The sequence below is a fragment of the Natrix helvetica genome (assembly GCF_964273705.1).
Source record: "Natrix helvetica genome assembly, chromosome: 10".
In the NCBI taxonomy this organism is placed as follows: Eukaryota; Metazoa; Chordata; class Lepidosauria; order Squamata; family Natricidae; genus Natrix; species Natrix helvetica.
In genome coordinates this window covers 4,860,906-4,882,898 of record NC_138561.1, presented here as the reverse complement: position 1 = coordinate 4,882,898, position 21,993 = coordinate 4,860,906, and the positions used below count along the sequence as shown (strand labels likewise).

The 21,993-nt window shown below is 42.5% G+C and overlaps 1 protein-coding gene across 4 annotated transcripts in view; it reads left to right on the top strand.

Moving 5' to 3' along the window:
* The window catches only part of NLRC5 (NLR family CARD domain containing 5), a 92,131-nt gene extending 70,138 nt beyond the window's left edge, over window positions 1-21,993 (top strand). For all 4 annotated transcript variants that reach the window (XM_081963327.1, XM_081963328.1, XM_081963325.1 and 1 more), the window contains 11 exons: window positions 2,263-2,346; window positions 2,988-3,071; window positions 4,132-4,215; window positions 7,272-7,355; window positions 8,943-9,026; window positions 10,159-10,242; window positions 10,725-10,808; window positions 12,133-12,216; window positions 15,139-15,222; window positions 15,323-15,406; window positions 21,421-21,993. In XM_081963327.1, coding sequence (XP_081819453.1) covers window positions 2,263-2,346; window positions 2,988-3,071; window positions 4,132-4,215; window positions 7,272-7,355; window positions 8,943-9,026; window positions 10,159-10,242; window positions 10,725-10,808; window positions 12,133-12,216; window positions 15,139-15,222; window positions 15,323-15,406; window positions 21,421-21,502 — 922 coding nt within the window. In that variant the 3' untranslated portion in view covers window positions 21,503-21,993. The remainder of the gene's footprint in view (window positions 1-2,262; window positions 2,347-2,987; window positions 3,072-4,131; window positions 4,216-7,271; window positions 7,356-8,942; window positions 9,027-10,158; window positions 10,243-10,724; window positions 10,809-12,132; window positions 12,217-15,138; window positions 15,223-15,322; window positions 15,407-21,420) is intronic.

Sequence of the window (21,993 nt, the reverse complement as noted above, 5' to 3'; positions counted from 1 at the left end):
AGGAATGGGAGGATTCCCCACCCCACTTTTCCCTTCCCTTTCCTCCTCTCAGCGATCTTTTGGGAAGGGAAAAGTGGGGTGGGGAATCCTCCCTTTCCTCCTCTCAGCGATCTTTTGGGAAGGGAAAAGTGGGGTGGGGAATCCTCAGATCGCTGAGAGGAGGAACGGGAGAAAGGGGGGTGAGCGAGCAATGGAGTGGCTTCTGAACCGGCAGGGGTGAGCAAGTGAGTGATAGGGGCGGGGCAGGAACTTACTTCCGGGTTCATTGTCCAACAGGTTCGCCAGAACCGGTGCGAACCGGTAGAAACCCACCACTGGTTTTAGCCTTAGAGAAGACTGCACCAAGATCTGATGTCCCTTCAGTCAGTGGGCCTCCCAGGAGACTGATAGACCTGCATTCAAACATACCCCAAGTTACTCATTTTTGATGGAAACCTTCACCCTGTCACTTGGGCAACTGAAAAGGTGGCCCAATTCTCCATCCCAATCACCCACCATCCTTATCCAAGGCATGTGTGATGGTTGATGACAGTTTTTCTCACCAACAGCTAATTCAGGAGGAGAGGGAAACTAGCCTATCAAAGAGAAGGATTTGGGAGGACATGAATGGAATGGGAATAGGAGAAGAGAAGAGAAGAATTATAGAGGATAGAATTCTTTATTGTGATTGGATACACAAGGAATTTGTCTCTGGTGCATAAGCTCTCAGTCTGCATACAAACAACAAAGGGATACGTCATGGATCATAAATCGTAAGATACAATCATAAATCATAAAACAACAATTGATAAATCTCAATATATCAATAGGAGAGGGTAAGTACCGTAGGAAAGAGGAGAGGTGAGAAAGAGGATAAGGTGAGAAGGATAATAGCAATACAGCCTACAACATGGGGATTGTCTTACTTTCCAAAGCACCTGAGGGCAGGACAAGAAGGAATGGGTGGAAGTTTATCAAAGAGAGATCCAACCTAAAACTAAGAAGAAATTTCCTGATAGTGAGAACAGTTAAGCAATGAAACAGCTTGCCTCTCGGAGTTGCGTGTGCTTCCTTGCTGCAGGTTTTTCAAAATAGATAGGACAGCCGTTTGATCAGGATGGCATAAGGTCTCCTGCTCGAGAAGGGGGTTGGACTAGAAGACCTCTTAGGTCCCTGCCACCCCGCATGTTCTGTGTTCTACGGTGGAGGATGGGTGTTAGCAAAAGGGAAGAAGAATGATTCATTCTTTAGCCACATCACGCAGCAGAATGGAAAATGCAGAACAGAAGACTCTGAGTCAAGGGCATCCAAAGTTATACCCACCCTCCTCTTCTCTGCTGTTGGGGCGAAGAGAACAGAGATAGCTAAGGGTTTTGAAAAATTGCATTTCTGTAAACAGGCATACTTTAAGCCTTCTCCCGTGCTAAAGAACAGTAGCTTAGTTCTGCCCTGAAGAACACTAAATCAATAGATAAAATAACAACATCTGCTAGAAATGAAATAAAACTATACTAAGCAACTAAATCTATAATAAAACTATTCCAGCAAAACAGCAGGGAGCATCAGCGAACGGGGAAGAAATGGATATTCACTAGATTATCATCTCAGGACGTAGATTTATTGTTTATGACATGAGCTGTAGAAGACTTTTGAAGTTCATTGGACTCTGAAGTTCGCTTTTGCTGGTTTCCATTCTAGGAGGTTTAGTAGCACATGAGAGACGCATGGGAGATCTTCAGCAGGAAGCGTGGGGTTTCTTTAATGTGGTATCATTCCTCGTTTGTGACTTTATAAACCATAAAGGAGTTTACCAGGGGAAGGAAATGAGAAACCTAATTCGGGGTGGGTAGGTGGGTGAGGGGCAATGAACCATTAAGGAAGCATGTTTGATGCCAGCCCTGTGAGGTAGATCAGAGCAAGAAACTTCAAGCATACCAGGAGGGATAACAGATGCTTGAAAGCCTCTCTCCCTGCCTCCCTTTCCCCCATACAAAATTAAGCCTGGTTGACTTTGAGTTTCAGAAAACTGTGTTTTAGATTTATTTATTTTTCAAAGACTCACTCTTGACCTTCATTCTGGTCATTTAATTTAGCAACAAACAGTCTTTTACCCTGGTAAAGTGTTGAAAATAATGGAAATTGTGTTTATAGTTATAAACGTAAACAGTTATCTACTTTCATTCGCCTCTCTTTCATAGGGTCACTGTACCATTTGCCAGTTTGCTATTTCTCTTCTTTTCTGAACAACCTTTATAAAAACTTGTATTTTCCTTCCACTTCTAGTTTTTCCAATAGTGATCTCAGCTTGGATAATCTCAGTATTCTTCTAGATACGTTGGAGGGCAAATACCACTTAAAGAGTATCAAGTAAGTTGCCTTTAAGTATTCTGCCCTAGGGCGTGGGATGCCATGTAATGGAATTCCAATTGTTTATTGACTTGGTTCCAATGATTCCAGTGTTATTTAGTGGGTTTTCCTCTGTGAAAGAATGAGATGCTGCCTAAATATGCTTGTTCTGGTCACCACCATGCAAAAACAAGATGTTGAAATCTAGAAAAAGTGCAGAGAAGAGCCACAAAGTTGATTAAGGGGCTGGAGGTTAAAACATACGATGAACAGTTGCAGGAACTGGATATGCCTAGTCTAACAAAGAGAAGGACTTGATAGCAGTCTTCTAATATTTGAGGGGCTGCCTCAGAGAGAAGGGGATCAAACTATTCTCCAAAGCACCTGAGCGCAGGAGAAGAAGTATGGTAACAGATGGAAAGGAGAGATCCAACTTAGAATTAAGTTGGATAAGTTAGAGAGACTCAAGTCCAGCAACATCTGGAGGACTACCAGCTTCCCATAGCATAAATTGAGATCTCATGTCCTGACCAAAAAAGTCTTCTTCATTAACTCTCCTTTTTGAAAAAAAAAAAACATTCTCTGGCTGGGGAAACTTGACCTCACATAAACCAACTGACCTATGTTTATTTAGGTTTTTCATGTATACAATTCTTTTCTAGTTTGAACAATAACCATCTCGACAGTCACATGTCTTCCCACCTTGCAGAAGTTTTGAAGACCACACCTCAAATAGAGGAAATCGAGTAAGTCCACATTTTTCACTTGCCCTTTTCACTGTTTTCCTTCACTCTGAGGGCATTTTCACACTGCGGTCAATTTTTATCCCCTATAGATAACCTGACACAGTTTGGAAATGCCTTCAGATCTTCTTCCAACTTTATAAAAGCCAAATAAACTCTGCGAGAGGCAGACAGATATTTTGGACACAAACTGCATGATTGATTTCTGAAACCTACAGGGCAGCTTACAATTCAAGAAATATATTACAATTAAAATACTAAAAATATTTCTAAAAATAAAAAAGAACCAATAAAAAGCAAAAACATCCAGATTAAATATACATTAAGGGGCAACATACTTGGCAAGTTAGCAATACAACTAGGATACGAGACCCCGGGCTTGGGAACATAGCCAGGCCTTTAAAGCTTTAGGGAAGGCTTACAGAGTCTGGGGCCATTCTGATCCCCCAAAGGAAGATGTTCCATATAGGAGGAACCACTCAACTTGCCTTCTAGTCTCCGGCAACCAACACTCTTTGGCTGACAGGATCTGCAGCATGCCCGAATCTTTGGTTCAAATTGGATGGGTAGAGACTCTTAGAAAAAGGCAGTCGGAATTACCATAGTTGGACAACTATGAACAACTCAGGACAAACCCTGGCAGCCTCCACCCAGTTTGTACGCTGGGTGTAGAAGATCAACCTGGTGCTGCCACCTGTTGGGACACCAACAAGGCTACTTGTCCTATAGTTTTGAAAGTCAGCAGACAAAAGAAAAGGCCACTGTGACATTCACAATTACAGGGAAGGAAAAGAAAACCAGTGTGGGATAACAACTCCACGTTGTAGTAGCTGTTCTTTGAAAGAATAATGACAGCTAAGGGTGTTAAGCACAAACAAAGAATAGCCAACGGAAGTCATAAAACGCCATATTGGGTATTTTGAAACAGATATTCCACCTGGCTTTGCAGGATCCTGAGATTCTACTAAAAATAGTCAGTCCCAACTGTGAACTATAACCAGATACATGAATGACATGTGACTTCTTTCTTTGACCCTTTGTGTTTGTGCATTTCCTTTTAAAGCTTAAGCCACAACAAGATTGATGATGCAGGCATGAAAGCAATAGCTATGCTCCTTCCAGGAATGAAGAATGTGAAGCTAATCAAGTAAGCCTCTTGCCCTTTTATTGGTCAAGTTGACACAATGACAGATTATTGATTTGAGTTATTGGTGGGGAAGGGGGTTTCTGATCCACCATCTAATTGTCCCTCCCACGCTGTGGGAGAAGTGTCAGTATCAATGGAATGGTTGAATCCAAGGAAGGAGAAGTCATCCCCAAAATTTAAAAGATGCACTTAGTGATCAAGTTAACATACAAGGTATAAGACAGAGTTTCCTGGGCACTGCCTTCCTCAGATTGGTGATGGAACCCAACCTGTGGCAATCTATATATATAAAAGCCAAGTACCACTCACTCATCACGAAATCTCCAGAACCATAAAGCCTACAAACTTGAAATTTGGCAGGTATGATCCTGTTGGCTCGCTAAGAAAGGATTTTTTTTCAAAATGACCATCAGATCATTAATATTTCTTATAGTAATTAACACACTTGGATGGTAAGGAGTTCTACTCCCTCTCCCCCCTGAAAAGAACTCTGTTCCAACTGCCAGTTGCCGTATATTAACAAGCTCTGATGTTAAGGAGTTAGACATTCTACTCCCCCTCCCCACCTGAAAAGAACTCTGTTCCAACTGCCAGTTGCCTCACATTCCGTTACCTCAGTTCAAACTGGCAGATGTTCCACTCCTTCACTCAGGAGCGGTCTGGGGCTCCTTACAGTACTAAACGTCGGAACCTCACCACAATGTTTACGCCTTCCACTTATGGACCTGCTTCCAGACTCAAGGCGGCAGGAGCGATATTCCCTTATGTGTTTCAATCACTGACCACCACTCAGCCAATGGATTGTGAACCGAATTTCTCCTGCATAGCCCGATCACATAGTTTCGTCGCAAAGCACAAGTATCCACCTAGTAATTATGTACAGCTTGCTAAGCTCCTGTTGATTCTCCCAAAGATACTTTTTTTAAAAGGGAACTGGACTTCCTTTGCTTTTCCTTAAAGACATTTTGCTTCTGAAGAAGCTTCTTAGATGAGAAGGAGAAACAAAGAAAATCCAGTTGCTTTTTAAAAAAAAAACACCTTTGGGACAACCATGACCTGGATAGCTGAGAATCTCCATAGACGTTCCTCCTTTGATTGGTTGATGGTGCGCCATCAATGGAGATTTTCAAGAAAAGATTGGATACCCCTTTATCCAAGATGGAATAAAGGCTCCTGCCTTGGGCAGGGGGCTGGACTAGAAGACCACCAAGGTCCCTTCCAGCACTATGATTCTGTGATTCCTCAGGTCACCTGCTTTGGCTGACTGCATAGTTACTGCTGAGGAATAGCAAAACTAAAAATGAAAGTTTGCTCTGCTTGAAAGTTATCCAGAAACCCAAGGAAGGAGGAGGTACCAAAACTATGTGGCTGGTGATCTTGATTTTGCTCCATTCTCTGGGACTGTCCATTTCATACTTACTTCCAGATTTTGTGTTAAGCATGCATCAGTTGCTCTAATGAATCAGGTCATGTTTTCCAATTCAGCTGAAAGCTATGGATCCTATCAAGTTAAGTAATTGAACAAATAACCCATAATTCATTGTCATGTCTCATGCTTTTATAGGAAATAGTGCATTACCCGTAACACTCAAGGATTGCTAACAAATTGAATTTTTTCATAGGACAAAAGAAAACAAATGAAATAGATAACAATATTTGAATGTCTGCAATTAGTTACATTCCTATTTGGGACTTGTACATAACCGTAGGATTTTCTATGGGTTGAAATCCTGTACTGGGAGTTGTTGTAAGAAAGCTGGGCTATAGGGAGCCGCCGTGGTGAGGCGGTGGTTAGAACGCAGTACTGCAGCCTAACTTTGCCGACTGCCAGGAGTTTGATCTTCACGATCAAAGGTTGACTCAGTCTTTCACGAGGTTGGTAAAATGAGAAGCCAGAGTGTTGGGGGCAATATGCTGACTCTGTAAACAACTTATAGAGCACTGTAAAACACGATAAAGCGGTATATAAGTCTAAGTGCTATTGTTATTGTTAACCATTCTAAAGACAGATACTCTCTAAAGCCCTTCTTGAAACACTGCTGACCACTAGGCCTGGAGAGCTTCTAAAATTAATACACTCTACATCAGGGATGTCCCTCATGGCTAGCTGGGGAATTTTGGGAGTTGAGGTCCACTGGTCTTAAAATTGTTGGACAGTCCTGCTGTATATAGTCACCAAGGGCCTATGAGTTTAATCCCTGGCAGACGACCTGAAACTCCATAGAAAAAACCCATGCTGGTTGGGGAATTCTGGGATTTGAAGTCCACCTATCTTCAAGCCGCCACGGTTGAAAAACACTGTCCTAACTGACGTCCTAGTGGACAACCATTTAAATATGCGCCAGCCGTGGGCAGCAGCTGCCAAAAAAGCCAACACAGTTCTAGGCTGCATCAACAGAGGGATTGAATCAAGACCACGTGGATACATGTTAATACCACTTTATAAGGCCTTGGTAAGGCCACACTTGGAATACTGCATTCAGTTCTGGTCGCCACGATGTAAAAAAGATGTGGAGACTCTAGAAAGAGTGCAGAGAAGAGCAACAAAGAGGATTAGGGGACTGGAAACTAAAACATATGAAGAACGGTTGCAGGAACTGGGTATGTCTAGTTTAATAGAAAGAAGGACTAGGGGAGACCTGATAGCAGTCTTCCAATATCTCAGGGGTTGCCACAAAGAAGAGGGAGTCAAGCTATTCTCCAAGGCACCTGAGGGTAGAACAAGAAGCAATGGGTGGAAACTAATCAAGGAGAGAAGCAACTTAGAACTGAGGAGAAATTTCCTGGCAGTTAGAACAATTAATCAGTGGAACAGAAGTTGCCTCCAGAGGTTGTGAAAGCCCCAACCCTGGAAGTCTTTAAGAAGATGCTGGATAGCCATTTGCCTGAAACGGTATAGGGCTTCCTGCCTAGGCAGGGGGTTGGACTAGAAGACCTCCAAGGTCCCTTCCAACTCTACTATTGTATTGTATTGTATTGTATTGTATTGTATTGTATTGTATTGTATTGTATTGTATTGTATTGTATTGTCTTTTCATCCTGCAAATTGTTTCTAGTTTTTCCTGCAACAGCATCACTTCAGCTGGAGGACAATGGATTGTAGAAGGCCTGATTGAGAGCGAGAGGCTGGAAATACTCAAGTAAGCCACCCTTCGTTAATCTGGACTACCCCACCCCACCCCCACCCTGCTTGTCTCTTTAAAGCATTCTTTTCTCCACTTATGCTTAACAAAGTACAAACATTTCTTGACAACAGGATGTCTGCTGTATCTCTAAGAAGCTATTATTCATCGTTTCTCAAGTCCATGAGTGAGATATCCTTACACTATCCTTTAGTTGGGCCGGTGTTTATGCAGTTCTTACAGTTTACAGTTTACAGTTTATTAAATTTATAAACCGCCCCCTCTCCCCGAAGGGACTCTTAGCCCATCCTTTTTATTCTGACACAACACAAGTCACAAGATAACAAAAAGAGCCTGCTAACACCTTTCCTTGTAATGCACAAAAGCTGGTGGCTTTTAGTAATATGTGTTACTGGTAGTCCTCAAGTTACAATCACAACGAACCCCAAATTTTTGTTGCTCAGTGAGATACCTGTCAAGTGAGTTTTGCTCCATTTTACAACCTTTCTTCCCACAATTGTTAAGTGAATCACTTCAGTTGTTAAATTAGCAACATGGTTGTTAAGTGAATCTGGCTTCCCCATTGATTTTGCTACTCAGAACATTGCAAAAGGGGACACTGCGACTGTCAAAAATATGAGTCCCTTACCAGGCATCTGAATTTGACCCTATGACCATGGGGATGCTGCAACGGTCACAAGTGTAGGGAAATGGTCATAAGTCATTTTTTTTCCAGTGCTGTTGTAACTTTGAATAGTCAAAGTTACAGCTTGTTCAACTTTGAACAAACTGTTGTAAGCAGGGGTGGGATTGAAAAATTTCATCAACTGGTTGTCTGTCCAGTTGCTGGGTGGGCATGGGCATGGCCTACTAGGCCTCCTGTACCACGGTGGGGGTGGGGGGGTGTTTTCGACCTCCCCAGGCTCCGGATGCTTTTATCGAGCCTCCGGGAGGGAGAAAACGGCTTCCCCTGAGCTCTGGAGATCAGAAATGGGCCCGTTTCCAGACCCGTTTTTCGCCCACCCCAGAGTCTCTGTGTGGGCCCTGAACTTACCTGGCATCCAACACTGGCCTCGTGGAGATTCCTGGGAGGGGGAGGTGGGTGAGGCTAGCCAGTCCTTGCAACTACTGGTTCAGTAAACCAGATTTTAAAATTAGCATCCAGTTCATTCGAACCGATCTGATCCGGCTAAATCCCACCCCTGATTGTAAATTGGGGACTACTTATAGTTGGAAAAGGAGGTCTGTCCCCATTTCCCTGTCCTTCCGTAAGGCTGGCTCTGCCGGATGTGTCCATTGGGAGAGAGTCCCTCAATGGGCGTAGCTACTAGAATGATTGCATCCTGCTTCCTCCTCTCCCTGCCCATCTTTTAATTCATACTGCTGTACCTTCGTTATTTATTTTCATTGTTTTATTATTGTTATGTTTGCGTTTTTAATAATGTTATGTTCCTCAAACTGTGGTAAGCCCCCCAGAGTAGCCCCTCCTCTTGTAACATGGCTGAATGTAGGGTTCCTTCATTGCAGATCAGGAAGAAGTGGTTAAGTGATGTTAATTCTTCTTTTAATCCACGAGAGTTCACACATCCACTCCCCTTCTCCTAGATTATCTGGGAACAGTATTGGAAATAAGACTTTGGAAAAACTGGCTCCAATTTTGCCTTACAAGAAGCATTTGAAAGTCCTCCAGTGAGTATCCAGGATAAGAATATTGCATCTGTAAATCAGTTCCGTCTTGTATTACATTGGGAAGGAAACAGAGGGGGTACTTAGCCAGTTCTGACCAGTTATGGAGAACCAGTAGCGGAAATTTTGAGTAGTTTGGATAACTGGCAAATACCACTTCTGGGTGGCTCCGCCCCATCTATTATCTGCCTCTCGAGTCCCAGCTGATCGGCTGGCACTTCTGTTGTCCTGCACAGGAGAACGGAGCTGAAAAGCAGGTTAAGGGGGTGGGAATGGGGATTTTACACTATCCTTGCCCTGGAGTGGGGTGAAATAGAGATTTTACAATATCCTTGCTGTGGAGTGGGGAGGGAATGGGGAGTTTGCAGTATCCTTCCCCTGCCACGCCCACCCAGCCACACCCACCCAGCCACTCCACACCCATAGAACCGGTAGTAAAAGATTTTGAATCCCACCCCTGGAAGGAAACACTTGAAACGATGTAGCACTCAAGGAGCAAAAGGTGTTAGTGACGTCAAATAATACAATACAATACAATAGTAGAGTTGGAAGGGACCTTGGAGGTCTTCTAGTCCAACCCCCTGCCTAGGCAGGAAACCCTATACCCTTTCAGACAAATAGCTATCCAACATCTTCTTAAAGACTTCCAGTGTTGGGGCATTCACAACTTCTGGAGGTAACTTCTGTTCCACTGATTAATTGTTCTCACTGTCAGGAAGTTTCTCCTCAGTTCTAAGTTGCTTCTCTCCTTGATTAGTATCCACCCATTGCTTCTTGTTCTACCCTCAGGTGCCTTGTGGCTCCCTTGCTCTCTAACTCAGGCTTAACAGAGAGAAAAGAGAGAACAGGGGTCAGGACAGTGATCATTTGCCCAGGCAATTGGTTCTTTTGGATCCGCAGACAATAAGCACTAAATAAATGGATTTCAAGCCTTTCCTAATTAGCTCAAGCCTAACATAAAAAGCATATATACCAAGCAAAATAACATCCAAACCTCTTACACGCACCAGGAACTCCTTGTCCTGGTTTTGTATCACAGCTTTGGGCCCCTACTCAGTGTGGCAAATTTGCAAAAAGTGTGCAATGCAATGCATTTTTCTTTTTCCCACGTAAATGTCCTCTGGTGTCTCTACAGCCTCTCTCGCTGTCAGTTGGATTCTGAAGGACTCGTCCACTTGGCGGGGATCTTGGCCAAGTGTCCACAGATGGAAGAAATCAAGTAAGTGACATAGGAGGGCCACCAAGAGTTTTGAAAACTTTTCCTCATTGTAAATGATGGAGAAAATTCTTCCCAAAGCATTGCAAGTAGTCCTCAATTGAGTGACCATTTGGAACTCTGCCAGACCTGCTTTATGACCTAGGTTTGACGTTCTGGCAATTGTACTCCCCAGGGGTCACGTGACTGCCCTTCAGCCACTCAGCAACAGGGCTCTGCTTACGGCTGTTTATTTCCAGTTTCTGGCAAAACTGGACCATAACCAATTCAGAGGTTCTCTTAATGACCATAGCACTCGCTTAACGACATCCACAAAAAGGTAAAATCGGGTCAGTCATATGACCGACCTGCTTTATGTCCATCACGCATTACAATGGTAATGGGGAAGCTCCATTACGGTTGTAACTTGAGGACTGCCTGTAAAAAGCTCTGTTTGTCTGTTTTGCATGGAATTGTTGTGCGATTCTCTTCCTTTGTCTTCGCAGCTTGTCAGAAAACAACATTGGAGATAAAGGTGTGATGTCCCTTATGACACCATGGCCACAATCTTCACAACTGAGGAAGATTGAGTAAGTTTTCCATTTCAGGAAAGGGAAGAAATAGTGGCAGGATACATTCTTCATTTTAAGTCGTAATGATTTAATGAGTTAAATGGTTTAATAGTTTGATTGGCTTGGATTCAGTGTAAGAAGTTACTTGTGAGTTCCAAGTGAAGCGTTGTGCCTTAATGGACTGTGTGAACCCAGCTCATTGTAGCTTGTTCAACAAACCTTGACTATGCATGGTTAAACAAACTGTGATCAAGCCATGTAGGCTTAACACTAACATTATCTATATTATATGGAGCATAAATCAATGTGGCTTAAGAAGACTATGGTAGCAGACTACCACAGCTTCATCCTCAGGGTGTATAATTTTAATAGGCTGTTTCATTGCAGGAAGAAAAAAGATCCATGTTAATCTGTAGTGATTTGGACCTACCTGAACTATTGGCTCTAATTCTTGGCCCTAACAGTTAGGAAGGATTCAGACAAACTGGGTTGAGATATAGAGAAGGACAGAGAGGATAAGGGTAGAGTGGAAACCATGTCCTAGAATGTTTGACCTGAAGACAGATAGAATAGCATTCTTTGGCTTCGTTTGTTGTGTGGATGGGTGTTTGTGTGTATATATGTGTGTGTTGAGTGAGTCTTGGTTTCTGACAGCTGCCTGAATGAATCCCTGAGCAATTTTCTTGGCAATATTTTTTCAGAAAGGGTTTGTCATTGCCTTCTTCCTAGGGCTGAGAGATAGTGGCTGGCCCAAGGTCACCCAGCTGGTTTTCTGCCTAAAATAGGGATAAAACTCATAGGCCTCCAGTTTTCAATCTGTTGTGCATTTAATCACTTTACCAAACTGGCTCTCTTTGTTAGTGAACTGTCCTAAAGGAGCTTTTTCAAAAGGCAACTGGACTTTCTTCTTCTTTTTCCTTGAAAGCCAAGTTCTTCAGAACTGAAGAAACCTCTTGGATGAGAAGCGAAACATTTTCAAGAAAAAGACCCTAAGAAAATCAATTTCCTTTTGAAAAAGCACCTTTGGATCAACTATAACCTGCAGAATTGAGAATCTTCATAGACAGCGAACTGTGTTAATTACAGATGTTATTGCTACACTCAAACAGTGTGTTAAACTTTGGTTAAAACTTGTTTTTTTTCTCTCTGTGTACTTTAATGCGGTGATTAAGACCAACTCTGTAAATCTGTCTGTTAAATAACAGAGAATATAGCTCACGGTTCAATATGTCAGGTCAATCCAAGGAAAAAAATCAGTTCAGTAAGCAAATGAAGTATGCACTGTGCAAAGATAGGCACAAAATACAGATACTGATCCTTTTCTCCTTTTTTAAAATTTTAGACTAAAGGCCTGTCATATCAGCGATTGTGCTTCCAAAACACTAATTGTCGGACTCAGCTGCTGTCCTTCCCTTGAAGAGATCAGGTGAGATTGCATTATTATTATTATTATTATTATTATTATTATTATTATTATTATTATTATTATTATTATTATTATTAGCTTAATCTTTGGTGAGATTCACAGCCTTTGGGGCTGGTTGGTAGCTCAACAGCTCGAGTCCCTAACCAAGGACCTAGGAACTGTTAAGGTAACGTCAGAGGATATAAGTTGTTCCAAGTAGGGTGGTTGTTGTTAATAAATAATAATAATAATAATAATAATAATAATAATAACAACAACAACAACAACAACAACAACAACAACAATAAATGTATATGCTGCCAAACTCTTAGTGACTCTGGTTGGTTTAACAAATTATTTCAAACATGAAAAATTAGGCATCAAAAATAACAAGTAACAAAAAAGAATAGAAATGGCAAAATAAGGTGGGTAGAAAGCAAAAAAAAAACCCATCTGGGTTAAAAGGATGCCTTGCCCAACCTTGCCAAAGGAAGAGTCCGTTTTCAGGACCCTCCAAAACACCAGCAGGATGGGGGATTATCCAGATCTTGTGGGGCAGATCTGTTCCAGAGGGCAGGCTCTGCTACAGAGTAGATGCACTTCCAGAGTCCCAATAAGTGACATTGTTTAAGTGATGGAACCCAGAAAGCTCCAGTCCTGAAGGATTGAATCAGGATCAATCAGGGTCTTTGCCTTCCCTGGTCAAAATAGCAAGCAAACCAGAAAGGTAGATTAATATCTGTTTATTTATACCTAAATAAATAAATTTTAACTACAAGACCCTTAGAAAAGGAAGAAATCACTTTATGCTGTATGCAGAATAACAGACTTGGAAGGGGCCTTGGAGGTCTTCTAGCCCAACCCCCTACTTAAGCAGTAGATCCTATAGCATTTCAGACAAATGGTTGTCTAATCTCTTCTTAAAAGCCTCCAATGATGGCGCATCCACAACTGATTAATTGTTCTGTCAATTAATACCCAATTCCAGCAACCGTTCTTCATACGTTCACTGTACATTTTACACTTCAGGCTCCAGTTCTCTAACCATCTTTGTTGCTCTTCTCTGCGCTGTTTTCAGACTCTCAACATCTTTTGTGCGTTGCGGTGACCAAAACTGGATGCAGTTCAAGTGTGGTCTTACCAAGGCTTTATAATGTGGCACCAATACTTCCCGTGATCTGTCCCTCTGTTAATGCAATTAATGTTAACACAGTTCAAGTCTGTTAGGTTTGGAAAGTGTTCTTCATTGCTAGCACAATTTGAGTCACCAAGCATCTAGTGAGCATCCAGTAACTGTATATGTAATATGTTACAGTTCATATAATCCCATCATATTCTTAGCATGTTCTTGTATTGAACATTCAAGGGCTGCATTTCCCATAGTATAATCAGTTTCCAGGTTATTATAGTTCAGTGATAGCGAACCTTTTCGGTACCAAGTGCCTCAATTGGAATGTGCGTGCATGAGTATGCTCCGGAGCACCGGAAATCCAAAGACCAGCTGGCCAGCATGCACATGCCTGTTTTCTGGCTGTTTGGGGTGTGTGTGTGTTTTCTGGGCCATTTTTAGGCTGTTTTTCAGGCCATTGTAAGGCCATTTTTGTAATGGTTTTTGCAGGTGCATGCTGGTCTTCATGGGCACCGGAGCGCTGGAAAATGGCCTGAAAACGGCCCAGAAAACGGCCCGGATTTGGGGCATTTTCAGACCATTTTCCAGCACTCCGGCACCCATGAAGACCAGCTGGCCAGCGTGCATGTGTGTGCTGGAAACCAGAAGAGCAGCTTGTCAGGGGAAGTTCCACCCTGAACTAATGAGGTGTGGACCGTCGGCTTTCCAAGCAGCATATTTCCGAATAAGCAGAAAATAAAACCCGAAAACATATTCGAATGAACAACTTTAATATAAAATAAAATACAAATCTTGCTCATACAAATAACTACATTTCTGCAGAGTTAGGTCGTCCACCTCCTTGGCAGGCGAACGGAAGATCGGAAGGAATGTAAAGAATGTGTGACGTATTATGAGACACGCGCATTAATCATTGTCAGATAAGAAACAAGTCAGTCTACTGTATAACTCAGAATATAAGCACAAGTTGGCAAACCAATTAACGCAGTGACACAGCTGACAATGGTCCATGTGCCCACAGAGAGGGCTCTGTGTGCCATCTCCGGCACGCGTGCCATAGGTTTGCCATCACGGTTATAGTTCAACTTTCTGAGCAATTTCTATCTCTGGCCACTTGTCAATTGTTGTGTCAGGTTTCTTAAAAATGCCCTAATTGATTCACAAGTATCGACCCAGGTTTCAATACAAAACTAGTCATTTATTAGGAGCACCATTAGGCAAGGCCTTTTCGCAGTCAGATCTAAGCTTTGTTTGAGTTATAGCTGAACTTTACCCCTGTTCCCTCCCTCCCCTCAGTCTGTGTCATAAATCACATTCCCCAATGAGGTGCACCCCCTCCCAAGCCTGCTGCAGTAATCTGAGATCCACCTTTCGCCGAAAGTATGCATGGAATGCCATCCCCCCACTTCTCTTGCTATGGCAATGTTAGGAGCTGACATGGTGCTTGTCAGAATTTCACATTCTTGCTTGTTACTTCAAAGAAACCAGAAACAGCCGTCAAAGGCACTCCTTGTTACTGAATACGTACAAGTATTCAAAGAGGCCCCGTTTCTTGTTCTCACCAAGCTGGACAGATGCTACAGGAGAGAGTTAGTCACTCAGACAAATAGGCTCCATATCATGGAGGACTTTATAGGTAGTAACCAGCACCTTGAATCATGCCCAGAAGCAAAGAGATGCACCAGCGCAGTCCACGAAGCAGAGATCCTCCTGGTTGCTGTTATTGATATTACAGCAGAGGGATGCCTAGGAATTCTTACCTTGGTGTCTTCTTGAGTAAGAATCTTTCTCATATCCGAACTTGCTCTTTTTAGATTGTCTTGGAATGAACTGGGTGATGAAACTGCCAAAGAATTCGCCATGGTTCTCCCTGGGATGATAAGGGTGAAGATTCTGGAGTGAGTACCTTAAGAACTTGAAGTTGCTTTGATTTTATTAGGAAGGGGAATTTGATGCGATCAGTCATTTCTCTTCTGTTCTTCTTTTCTCTTTCTCTAGTCTGGACAAAAACTCCATCGCAGCTTACGGTGCTTCCATGTTAGCAAGGCAGCTTTCTCGATGTCCTGGAATCCAGACAATACGGTGAGCTTTCCTGGAGTAGTAGTAAGAACTCCTCTAAACGAAATTGGATTAATAGGCAGAGTTATCAACTTTCAACCTTTTGAAGACCTTCTTAATCCTTCTGTTATATATAGTTTGCATGGTCCTGTAGCCCAGTTGAAGTCCGGCCAAGAATGTGAGGTGGAGACCCAATTTTGTTAGTTGAAATTCAGTAAAGTTCTTTTGGATGCCCACCAGATGTGTGGACTTCAAGCCCCTCCTAAATTCTCCAGCCAGGGCAGCTATTGTTGAGAGTCCTGAATGTTCTCAACCCAAACATCTGAAAGATTGAGGTTAAACAAGGGTGGTTTGAATGGTGATGATTAGGGAGGGTGTATCCAAGATGGATCTGAAAAGTAACGACCAAAATAGTACAGAAGCTTTGTCTGGTTCTTTTTTTTTTTCAAGCAAAGTTTTTTTCCATGTTACATACTTAAAACTTCTTTATAAACAATTGTTGCCCCGGTTTTCCCTTCTTTACATCTTCTAATTATACATAGTACATTCTACATCGTTTTTCCATTTCAGTCACCTTATCTTCATTCCATAATCTCCCGCTTAATTTTAATCTCTTCATTGTTTGCCTCTCCAAATTAATCACATTTAACATATCGTTTCCATGTATTATTCTATGTTACTGTTAATAACATACAGCATATCCTCAAATTTAATTTCGAATATTAAACATTTCATTTGATCAGTTATCCACAAATAGTAATTTTAATCTGTTTCCCCTACATTGTGTTAAACCTTTGGCTACATTCACTAAATTTCATTCTATTCTATTAACAAATCCTTCTCTTTCTTTCCTCCTTTTAACCATTTTCTCTTAGTCTCTCAGGAATTTCATTTCTCTTATGGTCTTTTCTCCCCATCCATTTACTTGACTTTTTCTTTTTCTTGATCTTAATTTTTTTATATTTCTTCTGTCGAATTCTTTTTCTCCTTTTTAATTCTATTGTTCTAGGAGCATAATGGCAAACCTATGGCATGGGTGCCAGAGGTGGTACATAGAGCCCTCTCTGTGAGCATGCACGCAGTCGCCAGCTGATCTTCTGGTTTACGGTGCACGCATATGTTTTCTAGGCCATTTGGGGGGCATTTTCCAGGCCATTTTTAGGCCGTTTTAGGGCCAGAAACGGCCCGAAAATGGCCTGAAAACAGCCCCCAAAATGCCCCCAAACCAGGCATGCACACCGGCTAACTGGTCTTCAGGTTTCTGGCACTCAAGCTCAGTGCCGAAAAGATTCACCATCGCTGTTCTAGTACTAGCTCTGTCTGGTTCTTATATGCATCCCACATGAAAAGAGGAAGATCTTTGATCCCATTACATGCCCGCCATCTTGGGTTTTTTTGGCCACCTTTAGTAGTATCTAAGTCAAAAAGCTTCTGGTTGGCCATACTTATTGGAACGGAGGAATCACAGGAATCACAAATGCTGAGCCGTTGTTTGTTTTATCCATGATTTGTTGAACAATCTATGGATTGGGCTCATCTATCATTATAACAAGCCACCTTTAGCAGATTCTTACAATGATCATTTCAAAACCTGCAATAATAAACTATGAACAAATGCCGGCAGCAGAATCAGAAAGGATCTGGGGTTGTTGTCATGTCTGCACTCTGATTGATGGGCTAAAGTTCTCAGATTTGGTAAGATGCAGGTGGAGTATTCCTCCACTTAGAACAGTTAACAGTGTTCATTTGAGTTTATAATGGCTGTGAAATAGTGACTTATGGCCATTGTTCACACTTACGACCACGGCAGCCTCCCCGTGATCACATCATCCAAATTTGAATGCTTGGCAACTGAATCACATTTATGACGGTCGCATGTCCCAGGGTCACATGATCCCCTTTCACGACCTTCAAGGCATCTCTCCTTTGCAAAGACCTTCCATAATCTGCCAGCCAGCTAGCTTAGAAGGAAACCTTGGTAGAAAATTAGGGGAAGGGTGCCTGGGCTAAGGAATGGGGCCTTCGGGTGGCACAATTCACATACCCATATCTGCCCCCCAGAGAGTTCGTTCCCACCGCAACAGAGTTACGACAGTGTTTGCATCCCGAGTATTCCCTCCACGGCTTAGGAACCACGAGGGAATTATCTTCTATCCAAACTCTACTCATTGCTGGCTGTGGCCTCTTAGAAGTCCAGATCCATCTTGACACGTAGGTGAGAAAAGTGGGATCCTCTCCTCAGACCCATCGAAAGTCCTGGTTGTGAAGTAACCGAAAGAATCCGAAGCGCAAGAAATATGCAAAACATCAGAAAGTGCAAGTGCTCCTAAAGGAAAGAGGCCTCTGGCCGGCCCGGGGGCGGGTGTGGGCAGGGTGGCCCACCGTGGGAAAGGACCTCGAGCTTTGCATCACGTGAGCAAGCCGCCATGCTGGGTTCCCCTCATGCTAATGGCATGCTTAGAAGATTCACTTGATTCCCTAAAGCTAAACAAGTTGCGTTATGACGTAGAGTGAGGCAGAAGCTGCAAAATACATCAATAACATTTTAGTTTTCTTTTGTTTCCTTTAAGATTTTAAGGCAGGGGTGTCAAACTCGATTTCATTGAGGGCTGCATCAGGGGTGTGTTTGAACTTAAGGGGCCAGGGTGGGCGTGGCCAGCTCGACGTCACTCATCAAAGCTCTGTTTTCAGCCATGACAGCCTCCTGCAGCCCTCTGCCAGCGAAAATGGAGCTTGCGGAGTCTGCATTCGGCCTCCGTTTTCGCTGGCAGAGGCGCCGCGGGCCAATCCTTCGCTGTTTCCAGAGCTCTAAGGCTCCTGTGGGCTGAATCCAGCCCCGGGGCTGTGGCCTAGAGGTGGAGCTCTCGCCTCACAATCAGGAGGTTGTGAGTTCAATCCTAGATAGAGGCAGATGTAGGGTCTCCTGCTTGGGCAGGGGGTTGGACTAGATGACCTGCAAGGTCCCTTCCAACTCTGTTAATCTATTAAGCCTTGAGTTTGACACCCCTGTTTTAAGGGCACAGTAGAAGCTTTGGGATCAGTGGTGGCTCCTAACCTCTATTTCAAAAACATCAATATGTTCTGATATAAGTAAACAAGGGTTTTTCAATTTTTTTTGTATAATCTTTATTAAAACTTTTAAACAAGAAAAGGATAACTAGCACAGACTAAAATAGGGGAGGATAAGGAAGAAAATGAATGAATGAAAGAAAGAAAGAAAGAAAGAAAGAAAGAAAGAAAGAAAGAAGGAAGGAAGGAAAGAAAATAGGGTATGTACAAGAAAAGAAAACAGTTGAAAATACAGAATCTAGAGTAGAAAAGAAAGAAAAAAGATAGAAAGAGGCTTCCAATATTCTTCATTGCAGGTAGAAGTGCAAAAATATTTTACCCTCTCTGAAGCTGCATCAGACAACTCTTCTTTCTATAATCCTGTCTAATCATTAAAACCATAAAATCACATTCATTCATTCCTTCATATTTATGCAAAAATTCCACAAGGGGTTTCCAGTCACGCATAAATGTAGATAGTGTCTTTTCTCTAATTAAAAAAAAAGTCAATTTATCCATCTCAGCAAGTTCTGTCAATTTCAGCAACCCTTCTGCCATGGTGGGTAATGCCAAATCTTTCCATCTTTGTGCATATAATAATCTTGTCAAAGTAATAATATATTGAAATAATCTTCCATGGCTTTTTTTTTTAACTCGCCTGTTTATTGCTCCTCCAGCTGCCTTTTGCTTTTTCAAAGATGCTCCATTTATACCAAAGAAAAGTGAAGGGTTTGTTTGGAAATGTAGCTCAGGAAAAAATCAGGGTAAGGCAATAGGAGGTATCATTTAAAAAACAGATGTTGAGACTCTAGAAAGAGTGCAGAGAAGAGCAACCAGGATGATGAGGGGACTGGAGGCTAAAATATATAAAGAACGGTTGCAGGAACTGGGCCTGGCTAGTCTAGTGAAGAGAAGGACCAGGGGAGACAGGATAGCAGTCTTCCAATGTTTGAGGGGCTGCCACAGAGAGGAGGGGGGCAACCTGTTTTCTAAGGCACCCGAAGGCCAGACAAGGAATAATGGATGGAAACTGATCAAGGAGAGATTCAACCTGGAAATAAGGAGACATTTTCTGACAATGAAAACAATCAACCAATGGAACAGAAGTTGCCTTCATAAGTTGTGGGACCTTCATCCCTGAAAGCTTTCAAGAAGAGACTAGACTGCCATCTGTCAGAAATGGTGTAGGGTCTCCTGCTTGAGCAGAGAGGGTTGAACTAGATGACCTAGAAGGTCCCTTCCAACTCTGTTAATCTGTTAATCATGGATAGATAAAGAGAGCAGGGGGGGGGAACCTCTTTAAGAATTGTTTCTTCTTCTTGGAGAATCCGTGGAAAAATCCCTGCAGTTCTCTTGGCAATGTTTTCAGAAGTGATTTGCCATTGCTTCCTCTCTAGGGCTAGGAGAAAGTGACTGGCCCCTGAGGTCACCCAGCTGGTTTCATGCCCAAGGCTGAACTATAACTCGTGGTCCCCGAGTTTCCAGATTGGTGCCTTCGCTATGCCAACCTGACTCATCTCTTTAAAAATTTATATATATATATAAATTTATATTTCCAAAGTTAAAATACAAAATTAAAATACAAAGTTAAAATACACACACACACACACACACACACACACATTTCCAAAGTTAAAATACAAAATCCCAAAAGAAAAGAAAGAAAGAAAAGACCAAAACAGTACAAAACGAGAAAAATGTGTATGAAAACAAAGTAACAAAAATACACATAGATTGTCCCCCTTGGTTGAATGCTGATAAATACATTTCAACAGCAATCCCTCCCCCTTGCAAAACAGGTTCACAAATTATGACTTTTACATAGTGGCTAAGACGCTGAACTTGTTGATCAGAAAGGTCGGCAGTTTGGCAGTTCGAATCCCTAGTGCCGCGTAACTGAGTGAGCTCCCGTTACTTGTCCTGGCTTCTGCAAACCTAGCAGTTCGAAAGCACGTAAAAAATGCAAGTAGAAAAATAGGGACCACCTTTGGTGGGAAGGGAACAGCGTTCTGTGTGCTTTCGGCGTTGAGTCATGCCGGCCACATGATTACGGAAACGTCTTCGGACAGCGCTGGCTGTTTGGCTTTGAAACGGAAATGAGCTGCACCCCACATATGTGTGAGGGGAACATTTACCTTTACATAGGTCTTTGCCTTGTTCAGCTGCCTCTTTGCAATGCAAGAAAAATTCCAAATATGCACTGAAGTCAGGGGCTAAAATAGTTGTTTCTTGCATTTTGTGGATATGATACATATGGGGCATGATAGCAGTATCCCAGTATTTGAGAGGCTGCCACAAAGAATAGGGGGTCAACTTATTTTCCAAGCTCCAGAAGGCAAGACAAGAAGCAATGGATGGAAACTAATCAATCCTTAGTAAAACCACACCTGGAATATTGGATCCAGATTTGGTCACCACACAAGAGGATGAGACTTTGGAAAAAGTGCAGAGAAGAGTCATTAAGATGATTAAAGGCCTGAAGTTTAAAACATATAAAGAACGGTTGCAGGAACTGGGTACGGCCAGTTCTAGAGAAAAGAAGGAATAGATGGGACATGATAGCAATCTTCCAGCATTTGAGGAGCTGCCACGAAAAAGAGGGGGGGGGGGTCAACTGATTTTCCAAAGAAATAGAAGGCAGGACAAGAAACAATGGATGGACACTAAACAGGCAGAGAAGCAACGTGGAATTTAAGGAGAAACTTCCTAACAGGATAATTAACCAGCGGAGCAAATTCCCTTCAGAAATGGTAGGTGCTTCATCACTGGAGGCTTTCAAGAAGAGACTGGAGAGCCACTTGTCTGAAATGGTATAGGGTCTCCTGCTTGAGCAGAAAGCTGGACTAGAAGACCTCCAAAGTCCCTTCCAACTTTATTCTGATTGGACAAACAGAGCTTTAAAGCAGGGTCTTTGCTTTGCTGCAAATGATAAGCTGGCAGTAATGAGTACCATACTTCAGGTGCCTAAAATTCCCCCTTTGTCTTTCCAGGCTATGGAACAATTCAATCCCCAAGGACGTCGAGCAGCAGCTGGCCGATCAAGAGCCACAATTACATTTTGCCTTCCATTGAGATGGGAGAAAAGGACCCAAACTTGTAACTTCCATGGAGATTTGTTACTGTCCAAAGTCTTTTGGGCACAAGAGTAAGGAGGAGTGTTTCTTGGACCTCTTTAGAAAAGCCTTTTCCCAGCCCATGAATGAGACTGTATCAAATCATCCTTAGCCCTACTGGTGTTAAAGTACCTTATTCTGCTTTATTTCAATGCCATCCTCGAGATAACAACCAACACAGGAGGTTGTGTGGCTGCTTTGTTCGGAGATACACCAGTGAACTATAGGGCTTCGGAACAGAGGCTTTGGAATGGGGATTTTGGGCCTTGGGGAAAGACCGGAAGCTTCTTGAAATATCTTTGCTTGCACAGAGTACCAGAGGAGGTACGCTAATTTTGCACTAACACACTCGGAATCCTTTCCAGAAAACATACATGGAAAGAAACATTGGATTCTGCAGTGTGGATTTTAAACACTGGGCTTTTAAACTATGTTTATTTATTCTATTAT